This window comes from Dama dama, chromosome 14 (genome assembly GCF_033118175.1).
Source record: "Dama dama isolate Ldn47 chromosome 14, ASM3311817v1, whole genome shotgun sequence".
In the NCBI taxonomy this organism is placed as follows: Eukaryota; Metazoa; Chordata; class Mammalia; order Artiodactyla; family Cervidae; genus Dama; species Dama dama.
In genome coordinates, this window is record NC_083694.1 from 61,058,729 (window position 1) to 61,080,211 (window position 21,483).

The following is a 21,483-nucleotide window of genomic DNA, read 5'->3' on the forward strand; positions in this document are numbered from 1 at the left end:
CATTGCCCTCTGAACTGCTTGTAAATTTCTAAATCTTTGATGTAGGAATCTAGTCAGGTGCAGTGGTAAAAGAGAGAATGCCTTGAGTAGCTAAAGATAGTAGATGATTGGTGTTTAAGAGCGAGCTTGGGAGGTGGGAGTGGTGTTCATCAGGCTTCTAGACAGCTATGGAATCACTCCAGAGTGAGTGATTATAATAATCACTTCATTATTAACATTTATTAATAATTTTCTCCTCTTCTCTACTATCTTTGAATAAGGTAGTCATATAAACCTTCTATGCAAAATTAGTTCTTGTCAAAGAGTGTAATAACCTGGTGGTAAAAAAGGAAATCTTTCCTCTTCATTAACTATGCCTTCATAAGTATTAAAGTAAGACAAAAATAAATTATTCAACACTGACAATTTATTTTCTGAAGATTATCATTTTTACAAAACAGAACAAAAAGCAGGTATCAAAAACAGCAAAGAGTTTACAGAATTTCTGCACCAGTTTTCACACAGGTCAGTGGTTATGAAACTGGTGTCAGATGTAAATACCAGATACACTCTGATTTCCTGCTTGGTCGTAAGCATTCAGGTGGTTTGTTTTAGAGCTACTGAATAATAATAATTTTTCATAAGCACCGGTCATTTTTTGAGAATCCATTTGGTTTGTCCAACAAAGTAAACACTTTTCGATGTGTGGTATTTTGTTTTTTTAAAAAAACACTGACCTAAAGTACAGAATGTGTATGTGTTTGGATCTGAACCAAATCCTCTGAGGTCCCAATTACCCTGAAGAACACTGAAGAAGACATTTATAGGACATATTAAATACTAGTTATATACCTCATGATGTCAAAGGCAGCTACTGTAAGTCTAAAGAAAATATCTCTTCATTCAGAGGCTGCCCAGAGTTCGAACTACATCACAGTTTCCACATCTTTTCTGATTTGGAGTAGTTTCCCCAAATAGGGTCATATTATTGGAAAACAAAGTTTATGCTCGTGCCAAACAGGCTCTGGCATGTTATAGATACATTTGTGTAGAGCAAGATTCGTTGCTCTGTACCCTGGGTGACCACACAGAAATCAAGAGGCCACGATTACTGGATGTGGAGAGGAAGAAGATGACTTAAACGCACATCATCTGGAGGGAAGCAGAAACACAGCTGGACTTGGTCATGGTGTTCAGCCACCACTTGTTCCAGAAACACATTTCGTTTAAATAAGGAAGTTTGGTCCAGTTTTGCAATGTTAATAGCTGACAGTCTCTCAAACATTTTTTTTTTAATATATATAGATCATTTCCTGGCTAGCAGTGAGTTAAGAAACTGGCCTCCAATTCTGATCAAATTTCTCACTATTAGTCAAAGCCAAAAAACCCCTCCCCAAAAACAAACAACAAACAAAGGAAAACCCAGCCAACAGGGGAACAACTGCACAATTAAAGTTGAGTGTAAATTATGCTATGTACAGACTGGTATCCATGGCACTGAAATCATTCTGAGATCATGACACACTCCTGTTGAAATATTTCTTTTATCTCATCCCAATTTTCATTTAGGGAAAACTGATATGTATGTAATTTTCTTCTGTATAGATATGAAAAGGAAGCAAGAAGGCAAAGCTGAGAGGAACAGATGCTGCCCGCGGGACAGCGGTGGCATTTGGTTGTTTTGGTCTTGGTACCAGCAACTCCCACCCCATGGGAGAAATCCAGTTCCCGCCGGACTACACGGTTTTTCTTGCAGTCAAGACTCGAACGATGGACCCCACTCCTCCAGCAGCAAGCGCCTAAACACAAACCAAAATGTCAGTGTTGACAGAATCATAAAGGCTCAGTTCTCATACCAAGTAAAACATTTTTCTTCAAGGAAGAGCGTGTACAGCAACTGATTTTGGATTTGCTAATTTTTTTAACAAGTATTTCTCGAGCACCTATTATGGGCCAGGCACTGTTCATGGCACCAGGGACACAGTAACAGCAACAACCGAAAAACCTTCCGAGTGCCTGCTGTCAGGCACTCACATTCTCCTCAGATGCTAGCTGACATTCTAGAGTGTCAAATAACAGTATGTTCTTAGAGATCTGCGCCATGATGTTCTTGCCGAAAACAGGTTAGGGCTGGGGTTAGGGCATAAATTTAAATATAACCATGTAATTAAATTTAGGACATTTCATTCTGCTCTTATTCTCAGCAGTGCCAGGAAGAAATTCAAACTGAGTTCGACCATACTAAGCTCCAGTTTAAAGCACTCAGCGTTTGTCAGATTTTTCTTTTCTCAAGCTAAGAAAATACTACTTAATAGCTAAGAACTTAGGAACTTTGACATTACCTGGAAAAATTGGAAGTTGTGATTAAGTATTAGGAATTTGAAGCTCTGGTTTTCTTGTGGTCAAAAACACTTACTGAAACACCTGTGTGTATTGCGTACTGTGCTAGAGGCTGGGGGTATAAAAGTGAACAAATACAGCATCGAGACAGGGAAGAGACAGACATATACACAGGCTATTTACATATAATGTATGAAATGACAGAGCTAGGCTCTGGGTGCTAGAAAAGCAGAGGAGGGCCATATACACAACCTGAGGGCACAGAGCAAAGTGGAATGGTGAGGTTACGGCTTCCTGGAGAAAATGACACATTTAACAGGTAAGTAGGTGACAAGCTGACATAAAAGGATAAGGAGACACTGGGGCAGAGTGAAAATCATAAGCAAAGCTATAGAGGTGTGCAATATTATGGTATGTCCAGCTGGAAACACATTACTATGCTTACTGCTACAGTACATGGGAAAGAACAGCATGGAAGAGGAGGCTGGACCTGGGAATCTGGACTCAGTTCTGCAGGGGACTTAAAAGGGTAGATCTGGACATTAGATTATTCTGGCAACTGGGTGGAGAACAGATTTGAGGGAGGAAAAACTGACAGCCAGGAGACCCTTTTAGAAAACCCTGGCAACAAACTGAAAGAGGCCGAGGACAGCTGCGTTAGAGATGGCTGAGTGGATGATCTGAGAAGTATTTAGGAGATAAGGCTGGCAAAAACTGGTGACTGTTAGGAAGAAAAGAAGACTCAGCACATGCCTCAGTTCCCCATGTAAAAAAGGGAAGGAGTCAGCATTCCTCGCTAGTATTTTTATGAGGATTAATTAATTAACATTATAAAGTGCTTAGAATACAAGAAGTACTCAGTCAATGTTTGGTATGATCCTGAAACTATACTGAGGCTGATAGGTTTCTTTCATCTGTATATTGAGGATGATAAAGATATTTATATATCTCATAGGGTTGCTGTAAGGATCACATGAAACAGAAACTAAAAGTATAGTGGCTGTGCAAAGCAATTATACCTCAATTAAAAAAAGAATACAGTGGCTGGTGAATAAGAAGTACTCCATGAACAGGATGACTATATGAATTATTCTCATATATATATACTCGTAGAGTAAAAGGGAACTATTCATAATTACATTGGAAACAGGCATAAACTGGGGCTGTCTTGGGCAAAGTGAGTTATAATAATCCTACCCACAAAGGTTAGCTCTTTTTATTTGACAGTGTATGAGGAATGAAGTGACTTGAGCCAGGTTAAACAGCAAGTTTTGCTACCTGTTCATATCTTATGTTTTCACTCAGATATCCAGACAATAGTTTCTGAAAAACTAAGTTTTTGGTAACTGTAAGATGTTAAAGAATATACACCTTATCTGTGGTTGGTTTTATTCAAATATTACCAATATAATGTAAGAGCTGGGTATTAAAATTACCTCACCAATTTTTCACCTAAAGCTAAAAATCCCCCATAGCCATTTTTTTGGGAGAGGAGGGGCTGGGGGGATGGATAGCGTACCAGCATCTGCTCATGCTGCAAAGCAAAATGCAGGAAAACAGGAAAAAAAAAAAAAAGAATTCTTGATCCTACTCCTGATTTCATTTTTTAAAACTGATAAAATATGTAACATAAAATTTGCCACACTAGCCATCTTTAAATATAAAATTCAGTGGCATTAATTACATTCAAATATTGTACAGGCATCACCACTATCTATTTACAATACTTTCCCATCTTTCCAAACAGAAATTCTGTACCCACTAAGCAATAACTCTCCAGCCTCCCTTCTCCCCAGGCACTGGTAATTTCTAATCCATTTTCTGTCTCTATGAATCTGCCTATTCTAGATATTTCATATACATGGAATCACAGTATTTTGTGTCTCTTTGTGTCTGGTTTATTTTACTTTGCATAATGTTTTCAAGGTTCACTCATGCTGTATCATGTATATAAACTTTTTCTGGTCAAATAATGTTCCCTTGCATGTCTGTGTCAGATTCTGTTCATCTGTTCGGGCATCCCTGATGGCTCAGTGGTAAAGAATCCACTTGCACCGCAGGAGATGTGGGCTGATCCCCTGGAGGAGAAAATGGCAACCCACTCCAGTATTCTTGCCTGAAAAATCTGATGGAGAGGGGCCTGGTGGGCTACAGTCCATGGGGTGGCAAAGTTGTACATGAATGAGCAGAGCGACTGAGTGTGCATGCATGCATGTTCGTCTGTTCATGGGTGCTTGGCTTTTCCACCTTTTGGCAATCGTTAAATAATTCAAATCAGCCTCTCAAGACCAAGGCTAGTAAGCATAAATCTAAACTTTCATTTCCATGCATTTATTTGTAGTAACAACCAATGTATAACCAAAGAGTCGAAACAGGTATTTACGCTAGAGGTTGTCAATCTAAACTTTCATTTCCATGCATTTATTTGTAGTAACAACCAATGTATAACCAAAGAGTCGAAACAGGTATTTACGCTAGAGGTTGTCAATGTTATTTTCCATTACAAAGGAAACAGCCATACAGATTGTGTAATTCATAACTTACCTTTTCATGCCACTGCAATAACACAGCGCTGCTATTGTCAGAGGGACTCTCAAAGCCTTTATAAATATACTTCATTAGGAGATCCACACCATTCTTGTCCAGGGATTGAACTGCTTTTTCAATATCGTTAGCTTTAAAAGAGATGAGCACCTTCAAGACAATGCTGCCTGCTCGATCCTGAGGGTAAATAAATAACAGATCATTCAGACCCATTTTTGTGTTGGGCAGTTTCAGTTTTTAGAAAGGCTGCACTGCAAATGTGACATTTGGGTAAAGACCTGAAGAAAGGAAGAGGAAACCTTGGGTGTATCTGAGGCAAATATTTCAGACAGAGAAAAGAGTAACTGCTGTTAGTGTGTGTTCAGTATGCCCAAGGAACAGCAAGAAGATGAAGGGGGGTGGAGCGGAGTGCAGGGCAGGAAGTCAGAGAGGTAGTCGGAAGACAGAACACGTAAACCCTGCAGGCCCTTATGAGAACTCTGGCCTCCAGTCACAGAAATGAGAAGATGTTGGAAGGTTCTAAGAAGAAGAGTGATATAATCTGACTTACATTTTAACAGGACCGGTTGGCTGTCATATTGAAAACAAGCCTGGGGCAGCAGGAGCGGGGAGGGTGGGGAGAGCAGGAGACAGAAGCCGGGAGACCAGTTTGGAAGTTACCTCGCTAAGATAGGCCAGTTTTGGCTAGCTTGGGAGCAGTGGAGGTGGTCAGAAGTAGACAGAGTCTTGATATATTTGAAGGGAGAGCTGAAAGGGTTTGCTTACAGATAGATGTAACAAATTATCAACTTATTAAATCAATACATTTCACTTGATTAAAAAAAAAAAAAGACCAAAAAAAAAAAAAAAAGGAAACTGAATTACAGTTCTACCCTGAAGCATCCTTCAGAAATAAGTTATTAATAAATAAAAATTTAAGTTTCTAAAACTTATTTTTCATTTCATATCTCTAGTCAAGTGACTATAGATATTAGAGTGATCTTCATTTATAATGATCTTTTTCTTTGATGACAGACTGCCCAGGAAGCCAAATACAGGGAACACTTAATTTCCCCTTTCAACAATGTTTCTCTTTCTATTCAACACAAAGTGATACTTGCCGCATTCCTTCCCAGCATGATCTTACAGTATGCTTCTACCACCTGTTGCTATCTTCAGTTTAAAGACTATGCAATTATCCTGTTTAGAAAAATATCCTTGTATGGAGAGCTATAACCTCCCACCCACAAGTTCTGATTAAAAAAAAACACCCACATAAAAGCAGAAGGTGGTAAAACTGAAATTTCAATGACATTACTCACTTTTAAAAACCAAAGAAATATTTCCTCTTATAAAAGATTATGTTGCCTAGATAATAATTATGCACTTACCTAAGTTATTATTTACTAGTATTTAACTAAGGAGATACTTGGGGCTCCTAGGATGTGTGAATGGCTAGGGACAGTGGGGGGTCAGTGCTTTGGGTGTGGGATTATGGACAATTACATTTTTATTCCCCCATATTTCTGAGTTTTCTACAATAGTTAACAGAATTAAACATCAGAATTTAATCTGGGCTTTAAACAATTAAGTAAACAGGTTCTTAAGAATTACTGAAAGACAGTTAAGAGGCAATGTAATTTTACAACTTTTCTGAAGAGTAGTATGGCAATACCATATGTAGCCTTAAAAAAATGTGCAGTCTAAAATCCAGCCATTCACTTCCAGAAATTTATTCAAATGAAACAATTCAGACTTTACCAAGAATTGTTCATTTCAGTACTATTTATGACATGAAAAAAGTCAATAAATATATGATCAAAGGTTATATATAACTAAACTGCAGGATTATCAATATACAGATGTTAAAAAAGATATTATAGAAATAAACTTATTACTAAGTAAAGCTGTTCATATATACTGCTATACAGATGAAAAGCAGTTTATAAAATTCCATTTTAATTAAAAAAAAAAAAACTCATAGAAACACTGTAAGCATATAGCAACAACAAAAAGTAATAATTATCTATGGGTGTGGGGTTATGATTACTTTTTTATTCCCCCACATTTCTGAGTTTTCAATAATATTTAACAGAATTAAATATTAGAATTTAATTATATGAGAATTGTAGAATTTTTAAAAATCTTTCAAAAGCAAGTAGCATGTGTTTATTTTGTGAAAGTTTCACTTGTTCTTCAAGTCTTTGCTCAAATTCACCCTGAGTGGCCTCCTCTAAAAACACACAGATCTCTCTGTCATTAGAACTTAAGTCTACCTACCACGAAGTGTTACCACAACTCAATGTTGAAGCACTAATTTTTTATATAGATTTTCAACCTATCGTACTACATTGTAAGCTCTTCTGTGTCAAAGATGGCAAACAGTTAAGACACTTTGGAGGGTTCTGGTAAGAAGACTGAGATACCAACAGAGATCGCGTGTTGTCTGTGACTCACCTTCACTGCCTGGCTCTTGGTGTTGATGGGGGGGTTTTTCAGAGCTGCCTGTAGGGCAGCTGTCATGTTCCCTGTGATGGAGGTTAAGGGGATAGCAGCAAAGGGCAGCCCACAGGAAAGCACTGTAACTCCCAGGAACCACTGGTTCTTAAGATTTGATGTCATGCATAGAAAGAAAAATTACTATGGTTGCTACATTCAATACTGGAAAATTCAACATGTTCATTTCAAGGATGTCAATCAAAGGTAAAATACTGAAAATGAAAGAGAGCATTAAATTTTTAAAAAATAAGGCAAAAACTGTTTCACCCTTGGCTCTAAACTGAACACCTTAATAACCTTTCATTTTCCAGTAAAACACATGTGCAAACATCATCCAGGGTGATATTTTAAAAAATTCTAAAATATATGTCAGAATTATTTAGGCCCCAAAATGAAACAGCCTGTCCGCCTATCCTTTAATTAGAATTATACTCTATATTAATTGAAATGCTGGTAGAAAAGTGCTGGCAGATTACCAATCTGAATGATATACATTAGCAATCTCTCAATATTAATGATAAGAAGCATTACAGAAGATAAAATGATGACCTGTAGGTGGCAGCTTAATTTTTCTGTTTTTTAATATTTCCTCTCATATTTCATAAAGGTCATTCAAACTGCTTTAGGCCACACCTATTAAATTTAGTCCTGCTTTGAAAGCACCAGTGAGTTAGCAAGAATGAGGAACAGAAGGCCAATCACACTGTCAGAATGTACAGTCATTGCCCTAAAAGGAAAACCTCACAGAGTTCACTTGTTCCTCCATCTGTAGTGCCTGATCAGGGCTTGTCTCTTCTTGTTGAAACAAGAAGAGACAGTATCTTTATATTTCAAGACGAATTGATTTAAAAGCAGATCCACTATACAGATACAGCAATACCATTGAAGAGTCATCACACGTCACCTAAAAAAAGTTAGTCTCACAAAACATCATTTATGCATCACGAAGAATGTTTTTACACAGAATAATCTTCACCACTTATGTTCTAAAGAAAAAGGTCTGACTAAAAAAACTATGGTTGGTGGCGGGCTGTTATTTTCAAGGCTTAATGGCCTTCTAGAGAAGCATGCCGTTTGCAGATTGGCTCACTTATGAGACCGCTCCCCTCCACCCCAAACACTTAAGTATTTTAAATAATGCAAAACAGCAACAGCTGATTGTGAAAGTCAAGGAAATCAAAGAAACATCTGTATGTTGATAAATGTTTAATGCTGTATTTTAGGTGCCTGTAAGACCAGCTGTGGCTGCTACCAAATATTTTCACTCATGTATTTCCCCATTTAATTTAATAGGCCACTGATGAGGAAAGTCTAAAGAGCCTTCCTAATCTTATGAATACACCCAAGAATAATTAGAAATGAGCGAATTCAGTAATTGAGAATCTCTAAAACGACAGCCTTGGTTATTGCAACATTTACATTTTTCCGAAAAAAGATCTGATGCAAATACTCCTTCAAAGTTATGAATATTCAAATATGCAAAACCCACACCAGGAACTGACAGCCACATTTTAACTTAACGGAAACGATTCCAGCATTACAAAATGATTCGGTTCTGTACAAATGATTCACCTTCTCCTATGTTATTCTTTGGGGTTTATTTAAAATATTTCCAGGGATTCTCTACATGCATTTTCCGTCTAGCAGGTAAAACGCTTCCAGCTTCTTTCTGGGCAGTTTTGTACTCATTCCCTTTCCCCTGGTTAACCAACTCTGTGCAACCTGTATTTTGTCAAATCGCTTCCTCTTAAAAAAAGAAAAGAAAAAACAAAGCGCCCACAGGCTTAAAAAGACAGACAGAAGGGCCTCAATTCTGCAAACCGCCCCATCTCTCCCGGCGTGAAATAACGCTGCCACAACAAAACCACCACCACAATAAAAAGAAAATCACTGAAGAAAAATGCCCGCTCCTCCCGACCGGACGTGGGTGCTAACGAAAACCCGGTAAATACGACCTGAGAGGACCACTTAAGCGCTCTGCAGCTGCCCGACAGACCAGCACCAGCGCCGCGAGGGCGCGGCCGTCCCCGCAGGTCCCCGGGAGGCGAGAACTCCGGGCGCAACCTGAGGAATCGGGGGCGTGGACGGCGCGCTGGGAAGGCAAGTTTCCGAGGGCGGGACCCGGGGGTCTCGGGAGAAAGGAAGAGCCCTCCTGCCCACTCACGACAGGGAGCCCACGGAGACGGGGGTCCCCGCCCTCACGCCCTGCCCGCAGCGGGGTCCCGGAAGAGGGGCCGGGTCGGGTGGGGCGCGGAGGCCAGCGAACTGAAGGATATTGCCGCAGGCAGGAGTCCACCTCGCCCTCGTCGGGCCCGGCCTGCCCGTCGCCCCCGTCTTCCTCGTCCACGAACTTGTTCTCGTCGTACTCATCCACGTCCACCTTCCGGAACCGGGCCGACGACACCGTGTTCTTCGACATCCCCGCTCCGGACCGGTGGCCGAGGCCTCCTCTCGACGCTCCCTCGACCTTAGCAAACCCAGCCCCAGCTGGAAGCCGCAGACTGGCGGCTCCACTTCCCTCTTCCGCTCAGAGGCGTAGCCGACAGCCGCGTCTCGGGTGGTTCTGGGCCTGCGCGCTGGCCGCGCTCCTTCCTCCTCAGGCTCGCGCCTTCCTCGACCCTCCTACGCCGCCCCCACGCGCCCCACAGCGGGGCGCGCCGGGGCGGTAGCGCGCTGGACGCAGAGCGCATGTGCGGACTCTCTGCGGGAAAGGGGCGGGGCGGGGCGACAGAGGCGTGGGCGGGAGGGGGCGGGGCAGGAGGGAGGGCCGAAAGCAGTGCCGCCGGCAGAGGTAAGAGGCGATTGGTCCTCCGGGTGCGTCACGTGAGCGCTAGGGGGTTTCTATAGAAACGCTTCTCTGCGGTCCAGTGTAGGGGGGGGTCTTAGGTTGGCGGCGATGGGCGCTGGGGGCGGGTGGCCTTGGCTTTGCTGCCGCCGCCGCCGTCAACAGCCTGTCATCCGGGTCCTGCCTAAGGTCCGGCTGGCACGGACTTGCCCGTGAGCTGGGATGGATTGGTTGCCGGACCAAGTCTCCTGCAGTTGGCAGGAGTATGGGGCGGAGTGATGCACGCCCAGTCGCTCAGCATCGTTCGAGTTGTCAGAGACCTCGCTTCGGACCGTGTACTCCCCGTGGCTTCGTTCCCGAGCCCGGAAGCCCCTTTCTCCGGTGTGGAACTACGCTGCGCGGCCAGCTTGAGGTCCCCAAGGACGGAGTCGAAAGGTCACATCTTATCTGTCAGTGCTGTGTAATGGCAAGCGACTGCACCTGCAGAACTCGAATCTAGGTATCATAAATTAGGGAGGAGCGGGAGGTGTCTGGGCAGGGGCTAGGGTCCGGTGGCAGGACTGGGATGAACCTGTGGAATTTGGGGTAGGGTCAGCCATTGACATCTTAAAATAAGTGGTTGTTTGGAGCAAGAATGCTAGAAAAGGGTAGGGACGAGTTACACTCTGGTTCTGAGGCGAAACAAAATGTGTAAGGATTAGTTCAAACAAGATCTTTAAGATTTATCTTTATGGCTTAAGATTTCCTCCTAAGGCCAGCTTTTTATTGTATTTGACACCCCCGTTTCTGCGAGCAAAGCTCTCACTGAGCAGGTAAGAGCCCTAAAGCACTAAATCTGAGGAAATGGTAGTTGGGTGGTGTGTCTAACACTGAAGTACAAATATTTGCAAAATAAAATTAATTTGGATATTTATCAGGTTTAGTCTAATTCCACCTCTAGCTGAAGGCTGGCTGCTGCCCTGTTAAATACCTCAATCCTTGGTTTCCTGTGCTGTAGTTGAAAATAGCACTAGGTTTAGAACCAGAAAACCTTGGCTTGAGTCTTGATTCTTCCTTCCACTCATAACCTATTGATTGAGGCAGGTCACTTAAAATTCTGAATGTCAAGTTCCTCATTGCTAAAGTGGGGCTAATAATGTGTACTTAACAATATTGTTCTGAGGGTTAAACACAAGAAAGTGTTTGAAACTCTAAAATTGCGCATCAATGCAAATTGCATGTTATCTGTACCATTGATTTTGGCACTAGTCTTATAAATTGCTTAATGATATATTGTGTTATATCTTGCTCCTGGACGAGATAGAAAAATTCTGGAGGGCAGAGACTGTCTTATTTCTTTTCTTTTTTCGAATTGAAGTACAGTTGATTTACAATGTTGTGTTAGTTTCTGGTGTACAGCAAATGATTCAGTTATACATACATGTTGTATCTTCCTTTATATCTGACATAAAGCTGAGCATGCAGAAGGTACTCGATACAGACACTCAATTATTTATTGATGAATGAATAAAAGTGAAAGGAAGTACAGTTTGAGGGTCACACTGAGAATAATGAATCAGAAAGAAGAGGAAGAGAGATTTCAAAGTCAAACCTTTGTTGGACATGTATACATATGTGTGTATATATAGCTGTATCTATATCAATTTGTATCTATATACATATGTATGCAGAGATAGACAGGTAGACAGTTAGATGGTAGGTAGATACCTCCAGAATGGAATGCACCCCTTTTTCTTGGGAGGAAGAAGCAACATGGCATTTTCTTTTCCCAGTTAAATTACCCTCAATAAGATTATCATTAAGTGATAGAAGTGACATTTATTGAAATCACCACTCAAGTTATGAGCCAATACACTGCTAAAAACTCCCTCAAGGGCTGTCTTAAGACAGCCAAGGAAAATTTTCTACCTGTTGGCAATATTTACTTTAAAAAGTCTTATACCAAAGTATGGTGAATGGCATTACATAACCTAGAATAAAGATTTAAAAAAATTTTTTTTCTGAGTTTAAATCTTTGGTGACTTTAGTAAGAACTGAATAATATACTTGTTTAAATGCTAAAGATAGTTGTACTTTTTGTTTTTGTAAATCATGATTTTCTTTGAAGAGAAAATTGAACATTAGAAGCACATTTGAGAGCAAATGGAAACAAGAATTCAAGAACTAATACATCCCTTTTCTTCCATTTCTATTCTAAACAAGTAGGGCTTATTTAGGAAATTTCTTTATTCTCTTTTTTTAGAATTGGGAAAGAACACGAGAGTGGAAATCAACTTAAGGGAATAGTGAGGCGAATTTTAAAACTCAAGTTGTTCAAGGGTATAATTGTTTTGAATTTTGCTCTGTGTGTTAAATGTGTTAAATATAATTAATTAGTTCTTAGTCACATAATGCATATTACATTTCAGATATAATGTTTAAAATGTCCTTTTCCAGTGTGTATTTTTTGTTGTCTCACAATGATAAATACCTAGTCCACAGTGGGTGCTCAACACCTTTCTATCCAATGAATTAATCTGACAGGTTAATTTTGGAATTATATTTAGAGGTTGAGATTTTTAATTATCTTCCCACCTTCATTAGCTAATAGTTAACTCTATATAAAGCTTTAGAGAAATTTCTTTGTGTGTATATAAGTGTATGTGAAGAAACCAATTCTTCATAATCTTTTAATTGGAAAATACATTCTTCTACTTGCAAAATCCAAATTTTTATTGTTGATTGTGGCACTTAATTCATTTTAAGTAATATTATTTTTCCTACTTTAACTTTTCAAGTGAGTGCTTATTCCTGAAATAAAGGTTCCATATGGTTTTGAGACATTTTATTTATTGTGCACATAGCCTGGTTTGGTTCAATGCTAAAGTAATACTGAATCTGAATTTTCCCAAGATTAATGCTGCAGTGGTAGTATATACCTCTTTCTGATTTTCTGTGATGAAGGATCTTTTTAGTTAGAAAGGATTTTGATAAAACTATCCAGTAACAGATCTCTCTTTTCAGATATTTTAAACCAAGTACTTTGCCTGCTCTGTGCTTCTTTCCCCCAGATTTGTCAATATTTATTAATTTACAAACTAAAGCATTGAATCCTGTACACTATTTTTTTAATCTGAAGTGGAAGGAACTTCAAAGTTAATCAAATATGTTGAAAGTATTATAAATAGAAACTAAATAATTTTCAGTTCTGGTAATGATAGTTTAATACCACTGTTCTCTAGCAGCATAATTATTACAATGTAAAAAGATTTTTAGCATTTTATCTATAGATTATGTTATGTTTTAACACTTGTGCTTAATATCCAAATGAGCTGGTTCAGTGTTGAAATACCAACCTTCAAATCTTCAGGTTTTTGTGATTAATTTTAGCTTTACATAACCTTGTGATTACACACTGAGGTGGAGTAGGTAGGGTGAACTATTATTTTATGATAGGATTTTTATTCTTCAAAGATTAAAAACATTTTAAAATCTGTACTCATGTCTCAGGCAAAAAATTTAGTGCTAAATCAAAGATTAAACCTTGTTTGTTAAACATCCTTGTGAATGGGACTCTTTCTATTAACATTTTTTTTAACCTCTTTATGATAATATAAAGGAAAGCTATCAGTTTTTTGCCTGGGGAATCTCATGGACAGAGGAGTCTGGCAGGCTACAGTCCATGGAGTTGCAAAGAATCAGATACAATTGAAGTGACTGAGCTTGCACATGGGTTTAAACATTTACTTATTCTATATTGCTTCCCATTACTGAGGTCTTTTATTAATGCTAACAATTGTTTTAAGTCCACATTTATTGTCACAATATAAATCATAGTATTTGAAGTAATCATAATTTACCTATTTTTCAATATTTATATTTTATTTTTCTTATCTTATTGTACTAGCTAGACTCTCAAAATCAGTGTTGAAAAACTGAATAGTAGGCTTCCTTGTTTCTGTTTTTAATGGAAATGTCTTTGTTATTTCACCAGTTTTTATTTCCGTTTCCTTATGATTTTCAGGAATCACAGCTAAAATTATCAAATGCTTTTTTGAGAGATCTAATGATAAAATATTATAGGTTTTGTTCTTTTAATTTATGAATATGATTAATTGCCTTTATATTTTTTTCTGTGCTAAATCATTCCTATTAGGTTGGTGCAAAAGTAATTGCAGTTTTTGCATTGTTGAAATTTGCCATTTGATATTGGAATACATTCTAACTAAATGTGGTTATGTTATACATCACTTTAATGTGCATTTCTCTCTGTGTTTTTTTGCTGATGACTTGCTGTTTATTTTATATTTATTTTAGACTATGGAAATAATGTTAGACAAAAAGCAAATTTGAGCCATTTTCTTATTTGAGTTCAAAATGGGTTGTTAAGCAACAGAGACATCTTGCAACGTCAGCAATGCATTTGGCCGATGAATTGCTATGAATGCACAGTGCAGTGGTGGTTCAAGAAGTTTTGCAAAGGAGATGAGAACCTTGAAGATGAGCATGATGGCTGGTCATCAGAAGTTGACAGCAACGAACTGAGAGCATCACTGAAGCTGATCCTCTTTCAGCTACTTGAGAAGTTGCTGAAGAACTGAACCCTGGTCATTCTACAGTCATTTGGCGTTAGAAGCAAATTGGAAAGGTGAAAAAGCTTGATAGTGGGTGCCTCATGAGCTGACTGAAAGTCAAAAAAATGGTTTCCAAGTGTTGTCTCCTCTTATTCTATGCAACAACAGCAAACCATTTCTTGATCAGACTGTGACATGCAACAAAAAGTGGATTTTATATGACAATCTGCAATGACTCAGTGGTTGGACCGAGAAGAAGCTCCAAAGCACTTCCCAGAGCCAAACTTGCACCAAAATGTAATGGTCACTATTTGGTGGTCTTCTGCTGGTCTGATCCACTGAAGCTTTCTGAATCCTGGCAAAACCATTTCATTTGAAAAGTATGCTCAGCAAATTGATGAGTTGCACCGAAAACTGCAGTGCCTGCAGCTGGCACTGATCAACAGAAAGGGCCCAGTTCTTCTCTGTGACAATGCCTGAACACATGTTGCACAACCAGTGCTTCAGAAGTTGGGCTGCGAAGTTTTGCCTCACCCGCCATATTCACCTGACCTCTTGCCAACAGATTACCACTTCTTCAAGCATCTTGACAACTTTGCAGGGAAAGTGCTTCCCCACCCAGCAGGAGGCAGAAAATGCTTTTCAAGAGTTCATTAAATCTTGAAGCACAGATTTTATGCTATAGGAATAAGCAAACTTATTTCTCACTGGCAAAAATGTATTGATTGTAATGGTTCCTATTTTGGTTAATAAAGATATGTTTGAGCCTAGTTATAATGATTTAAAATTTATGGTCTGAAACTGCCATTATGTTTGCACCAACCTATTTCAAGAATAAACTATTTTGTTACTGTTTTAATTACTTGTTAGATTTGGTTTGTTTATATATATATTTTTAACATGATTTCAGAGTCTCTATGTATAAGATTGGTCCACAGTTTAATTTCTTTGTGTTACCTTTATCCACTTTTGATATTAGGATTAGTCTAGCTTTGTAAGATGATTGGAGAAGATTTGTAAGGTGATTTGTAAGAAGATTTGAGAAGATCGTTGCTCTGGAATAGTTTGAATAATAGAAAATTACCATGCTGTTTTTTTCTTTGAAAGTTGTAGAATGTGCTTGCAAAATTATTTGGGCTTGCTCAGTTTTATGTTCTGTGGTTATTGACTTGTTTGGTTTTCATTTTCTTAGTAAATCATGCATTTCATTTAGATTGGCAATTTATTGACAAGAAGTTCCACGAGATATTTTCCTACAGTTATTTTAATGTCTTCCATGACCACAGACGTACTGCTTTTCTCATTGCTACTATTAACTATTTAAGCAAAATATTAAAATCAGTCAACATAGTTTTCTTTTCCCCCACAACCTGATTGTCACAAATTCTAGTAACATATCTTTACTTCGTGTAGAAAGTCACTATCTCACGCTTGGAGGGCTGATAAAATTTGAAAGATTCTACAATTCCTATCCATTTCTGCTGTCTGTTCTTATTGTGTTAATATTTTATGAACAATAACAACGACTTAATGAGTGTTTACTGTGTTTTAGACACCTGGTAAATAAGCTCTTTACTTATATCTGGTCAATAAGCTCTTTACTTATATTATTTAATCTAGGGCCTAGGAGTTAGTGTTCCCATATTATAGATGAAGAAACTTAAGGCTCAGAGAGGTTTTGTAACTCAGCCAGTTATGCTCAGCTAGCAAGTGGCAGATAGATATGGAAATTAGGTCTACTTTCAGTAAGTCTTAATTCTCATTCTACTACTTACCTTTGTGCTAAAAATAAGGATGTAGTTAAGTATCAAGAGTCTAAATAAACCCACACAGTAGCTTGAAATGAACTACCACAAATTGTGAACTTTAAAAAATCTGTTATTATAATGAATTTTTTGAAAGATATTTGGTTTTCAGATATTCCTGTGAGCCTTCACTAGCTTATCTCAGTGTTTTGAGACTAGACATAGAGACTATTACCTAACATTTAGTCTGTACAAGTACAAAAGATGACCTTTATTTTTTTTGGATATGGGGAGATCAGTAGATGTCAATTGTAATTCCACTTAATTTTTTAAAAATTGTGGCAAAATACATATAACATGCAATTTACCATCTTAACCATTTTCAAGTATACCATAAAGTAGTATTAAGTACATTGCTACTGTTATATAACCATCACTACTATCCATCTCTAGACCTCTTTTCATCTTGCAAAACTAAGAATCTTCTAAACAATGTTTCTTCATTCCACCTTTTCTCTAGCCCCTGGCAACCATCCTCTTAATTTTTAAGGTGGTAAATTTGATGACTCTAGGTATGCCACATAATCGGAATAATGCAGCATTTTTCTTTTCGTGATTGGCTTATTTCACTTAGCTTGATGTCCTCAAGATTTGTTTTATGTTGTAGTATGTGTCAGAATAGCCTTCCTTTTTATGGCTGAATAATATTACATTATATGTATACAGCACACTTCATTCATTCATCTGCTGATGGACACTTGGGTTACTTCCACCTTTAAAAAAAAATTTATGTGTTTATTTTTGGTTGCACCAGGTCTTCGTTGCTGCGCTCAGGCTTTCTCTCGTTGCAGCAAGCAGGAGCTACCCTTCATCGCGGTGCATGGGCTTCTCTTTGTGGTGGCTTCTCTTGTAGAGCACAGGCTCTAGGCACACGGGCTTCAGTAATTTGTGGCATACGGGCTTAGTTGTTCCGAGGCACCTGGAATATTCCTAGACCAGGGATCTAACCTGTATGCTCTGAATTGACAGATAGATTCTTATCCACTTTACCACCAGGGAAGTCCTTCTTTCACCTTTTGACTAATGTGAATAACGGTGCTTTGAATATGTGTGTCATGTATTTTTTCTTTTTTTCTGAGACCCAGTTTTCAATTCTTTTGTGTTTATACCCAGAACTGAAATCACTAGATCATGTATATATGTGTGTGTGTGTGCATATATATATATGTATATGTGTATACATGTATATGTATATATGTATACATATATATATATAAAACCAGTTCTACTTAATTCAAAAGGGTATTAACACAATGTTCCACAGCCTAAGGCCTTTGAATTGGTACATTCCTGAGAATCAAGGACATCCAAGGTAAGATAATCTCAGGACTTAACATTTGTTAAGAGGTCCTGGATAACAAGGAATGGGGGTGGGGAGAATACCAAACTCTGGAGTCTAGAACCTAGAGAACTTCTCCACCCTAGCCCACCCAGCCTACCTAGCTCACAGTCTAGAGGATGCCCGTTGGTGCACTACTTTGAGCAGGATACGGGAAAGCCGTAGGACCGGTACTAAATAGATACTGATTTTTCCAGCCTTTATGGTGCATCCACATTGTTTTTATTTTGAGAGGCATTAAAGCATAGCGGATAAGAACATGGGTTCTGGAGCTAGATATTCCTAGGTTTGACTCTCAGCTCAACCTTTACTATTTGAGCAATTATTTAAGTTTTCCTTGTCTGTAAAATAGGTACTATAATATTAGCTACCTCATAGGATTATTGGGAAGATTAAATGAGTTAATTAAGTATTTAGAAAAGTGCCTGACATATAGCTCTTAGTAAATGTTAAGTAGTAATAATAATATTTTTATTTTTTAATATAAATGTATTTATTTTAATTGGAAGCTAATTACTTTACAATATTGTAGTGGTTTTGCCATACATTGACATGGATCCGCCACGGGTGTCCACGTGTTCCCCATCCTGAACCCCCCCCTCCCACCTCCCTCCCCATCCCATCCCTCTGGGTCATCCCAGTGCACCAGCCCCGAGCACCCTGTCTCATGCATCGAACCTGGACTGGAGATCTGTTTCACATATTATAATATACATGTTTCAATGACTTTCTCCCATATCATCCCACCTCACCCTCTCCCACAGAGTCCAAAAAACTGTTGTATACGTCTGTGCCTTTTTTGCTGTGTCGCATATAGGGTTATCATTACCGTCTTTCTAAATTCCATATATATGCGTTAGTATACTGTATTGGTGTTTTTCTTTCTGGCTTACTTCACTCTGTATAATAGGCTCCAGTTTCATCCACCTCATTAGAACTGATTCAAATGTATTCTTTTTAATGGCTGGGTAATATTCCATTGTGTATATGTACCACAGCTTTCTTATCTATTCATCTGCTGATGGACATCTAGGTTTCTTCCATGTCCAGGCTATTGTAAACAGTGCTGCGATGAACACTGGGGTACATGTGTCTCTTTCAATTCTGGTTTCCTTGGTGTGTATGCCCAGCAGTGGGATTGCTGGGTCATATGGCAGTTCTGTTTCCAGTTTTTTAAGGGATCTCCACACTGTTCTCCGTAGTGGCTGTACTAGTTTGCATTCCCACCAACAGTGTAAGAGGGTTCCCTTTAATAATATTATTGTTAATTAGTACAGGTTACCACGTGGCTTTCCTTAAAACCTTTGGAAATAAATAACGTTCCATTCTGTAAGTTATACTTTTTGGATTGTATGCACTATGAATCAAGAAAAGATATCTAATAGCATTTTAAAGAGGTATCATTGCTCCCAGGCTAGCAGTATTAGATTGTAGCCTGATGAAATATTAACATCTATAGAACATCAATACTAGTTGTGATAAGAATTGGTTGTAGAGGTTTATGTTTTCTCTCATAGCCTTGACGCACCTGAGGTCTGTCCATGGGGCAGATGTCCTTGTGCATTTCCCATCATTTCATTCCAAGTTGTAGATGTCTGTCCCTGGTAAGCAAAGTCTGACAGCACTAAATATTTGAATCACATTATGAATTCCTCTAATACACCTTGCGATTATAGTTTGGCTTCTCATGTAGCTTATATACATGGAGAGGCTATATAGGCTGCAAAGCTTGGATAGCTGGTTGAATATCCAGTTGTAAATCTCACTGGAAATCAATTAGCTTTCTGCTTTTATATGTAAATCTTGGAAGTTTTGTTAATCTAGGTTTGCCCCTAATTTATAAATCCATTTTCTCTGTAATGACTGAGTACATGGTTGAGCCTGCAATGGTGAGACCCAAGCCCTCAACCGTGTTCAATTCACGGAGGAAATGCTCCCCTCCCCTTCCTGCACCTCCCACCCACCCTCCAGCCTGACTCTCATCAGTTTCTTGGGATCTACTCCCCTGCCTTGCTTAGATCACCACACCACTAGCTCCTTTAATTCATTGGCTTGAATTTTCCTTATTGGGATTACCATAGATGGGGTGGCAGTTATAATTTTTTGCTACTACCTTTGCCAGTTTGCTGAGGAAAGGTGGAGCATTCCAATCTACTATCCACAAACAAGAATCCATTGTGTGGTGAGCAGGAAGACTTGATCATCACACCGTAAAAGCTCACTGCATGGAACTATTGCTCTGATATGTGCCCTCATAGAACAAAAAGAGCTCACGGGGAACTTTAAAGATGAGCTCGCTCGTCTCTTGTTTTGTAGATGAGGAAATAGAGACTACTTGCCTAGGGCCATATGTCTTTGTTGTTGTTGTTGTTCAGTTGCTAAGTTGTGTCCAACTCTTTGTGACCCGATGGACTATAGCACGCCAGGCTTCCCTGTCCTTCACTATCTCCCTGAGTTTGCTCAAACTCATGTTCATTGAGTCAGTGACCCCATCCAACCATCTCATCCTCAGCCACCTCCTTCTCCTCTTGCCCTCAATCTTTCCCAGCAACAGGGTCTTTTCCAATGAATTGATTCTTTGCATCAGATGGCCAAAGTATTGGAGCTTCAGCTTCAACACTAGTCCTTCCAATGAATATTCGGTGGCTGATTTCCTTTGGGATTGACTGGTTTGATCTGCTTGTTGTCCAAGGGACTCTCAAGAGTCTCCCTTATGCAGTCTTAACAGTTCCTTGTCTAAAGCTTGACTCTGTTGGCCTGGACTCATGATCTGTCAGTAACATTCTTCTTTCTACCCCCCCAGTCTTATCTAACCAGTACAAAAATTTAACTGTCAAGTGCTCCTTTCTTTTCTATGGCAGCATTTCCCCCTTTGTTACATACTGTGATAGCCAGGCTCATATTTGAAATAGAAATCCATTATAGATTTCACTCTGTTTCTAACTGGCCCCTTTGTATCCTGACTGTTGCTGTAGTCTTCTTGACTACTTTGGAGGCAGCTTTCATAGTAATTAATTGAATCTATTTTTTTTTTTTTTTTTGGAGGAGCCCACAATGCAGGAAGTTTCAGAACTGGGTCCCCAGGTCCTTCAGACTTGCTGATGTTATTAGCTGAGTCACTTACCTACTTTGTCTACTTTTATAATGATCAGAGCTCCTGAATTTCTCATATGCTGGGGTCTTTTTTTTTTTTTTAACTCTACATCCCAAACTGTAGACATATGATTTCATGATCTAATAATAAACTTCAACAGTACCTCTTTAAATAATAATTACTGTATACCTACAATATAATTATATTCTAATAAATCTATTAAAAATTTCAGGTTAACAGTGCAAATTCCTTTTAAAATTTTGTGTTTATTTTAATCACAATAGAGATTTCTATTCTAAACATTTTTTGTTTTCTTTTCTTTCTCCCCTTACTTCCACTTTCCCTTTCTCTTCCTGCATGGGGTGCTTTAAGTTTTTTCTTCCAATGGCAAAACTGTCTTACTAGATTAGAATTAAATTTTACACATATTAAGAACATATTGAGTAGTAAGTTACAAATGAATGCACATTTTTCTTGTAATGCATTTCTAAGAGGGAAGTGAGGCAGCAAATATAATTAAACATAAACAAGGTACTTTAATGTACATGCTCAGAGGATTAGTCAAG

The 21,483-nt window shown here is 38.7% G+C and overlaps 2 protein-coding genes across 4 annotated transcripts in view; one reads left to right on the forward strand and one right to left on the reverse strand.

Annotated features, from left to right (window-relative positions):
* Window positions 1-384: 384 nt before the first annotated feature.
* Window positions 385-9,984, reverse strand: ARPC5 (actin related protein 2/3 complex subunit 5). The gene is made up of 4 exons (XM_061160901.1): window positions 9,617-9,984; window positions 7,300-7,371; window positions 4,864-5,040; window positions 385-1,778 (listed from the first exon to the last, which is right to left on the reverse strand). Exons 1-4 carry the CDS (start codon window positions 9,758-9,760, stop codon window positions 1,716-1,718), a joined length of 456 nt encoding a protein of 151 aa, XP_061016884.1. The 5' UTR covers window positions 9,761-9,984; the 3' UTR covers window positions 385-1,715.
* A 232-nt stretch (window positions 9,985-10,216) lies between these two features.
* RGL1 (ral guanine nucleotide dissociation stimulator like 1) overlaps window positions 10,217-21,483 on the forward strand; it is a 270,331-nt gene continuing 259,064 nt past the window's right edge. For all 3 annotated transcript variants that reach the window (XM_061160903.1, XM_061160907.1, XM_061160904.1), the window contains exon 1: window positions 10,217-10,625. The gene's annotated coding sequence lies outside the window, so the exon portion shown is untranslated. The remainder of the gene's footprint in view (window positions 10,626-21,483) is intronic.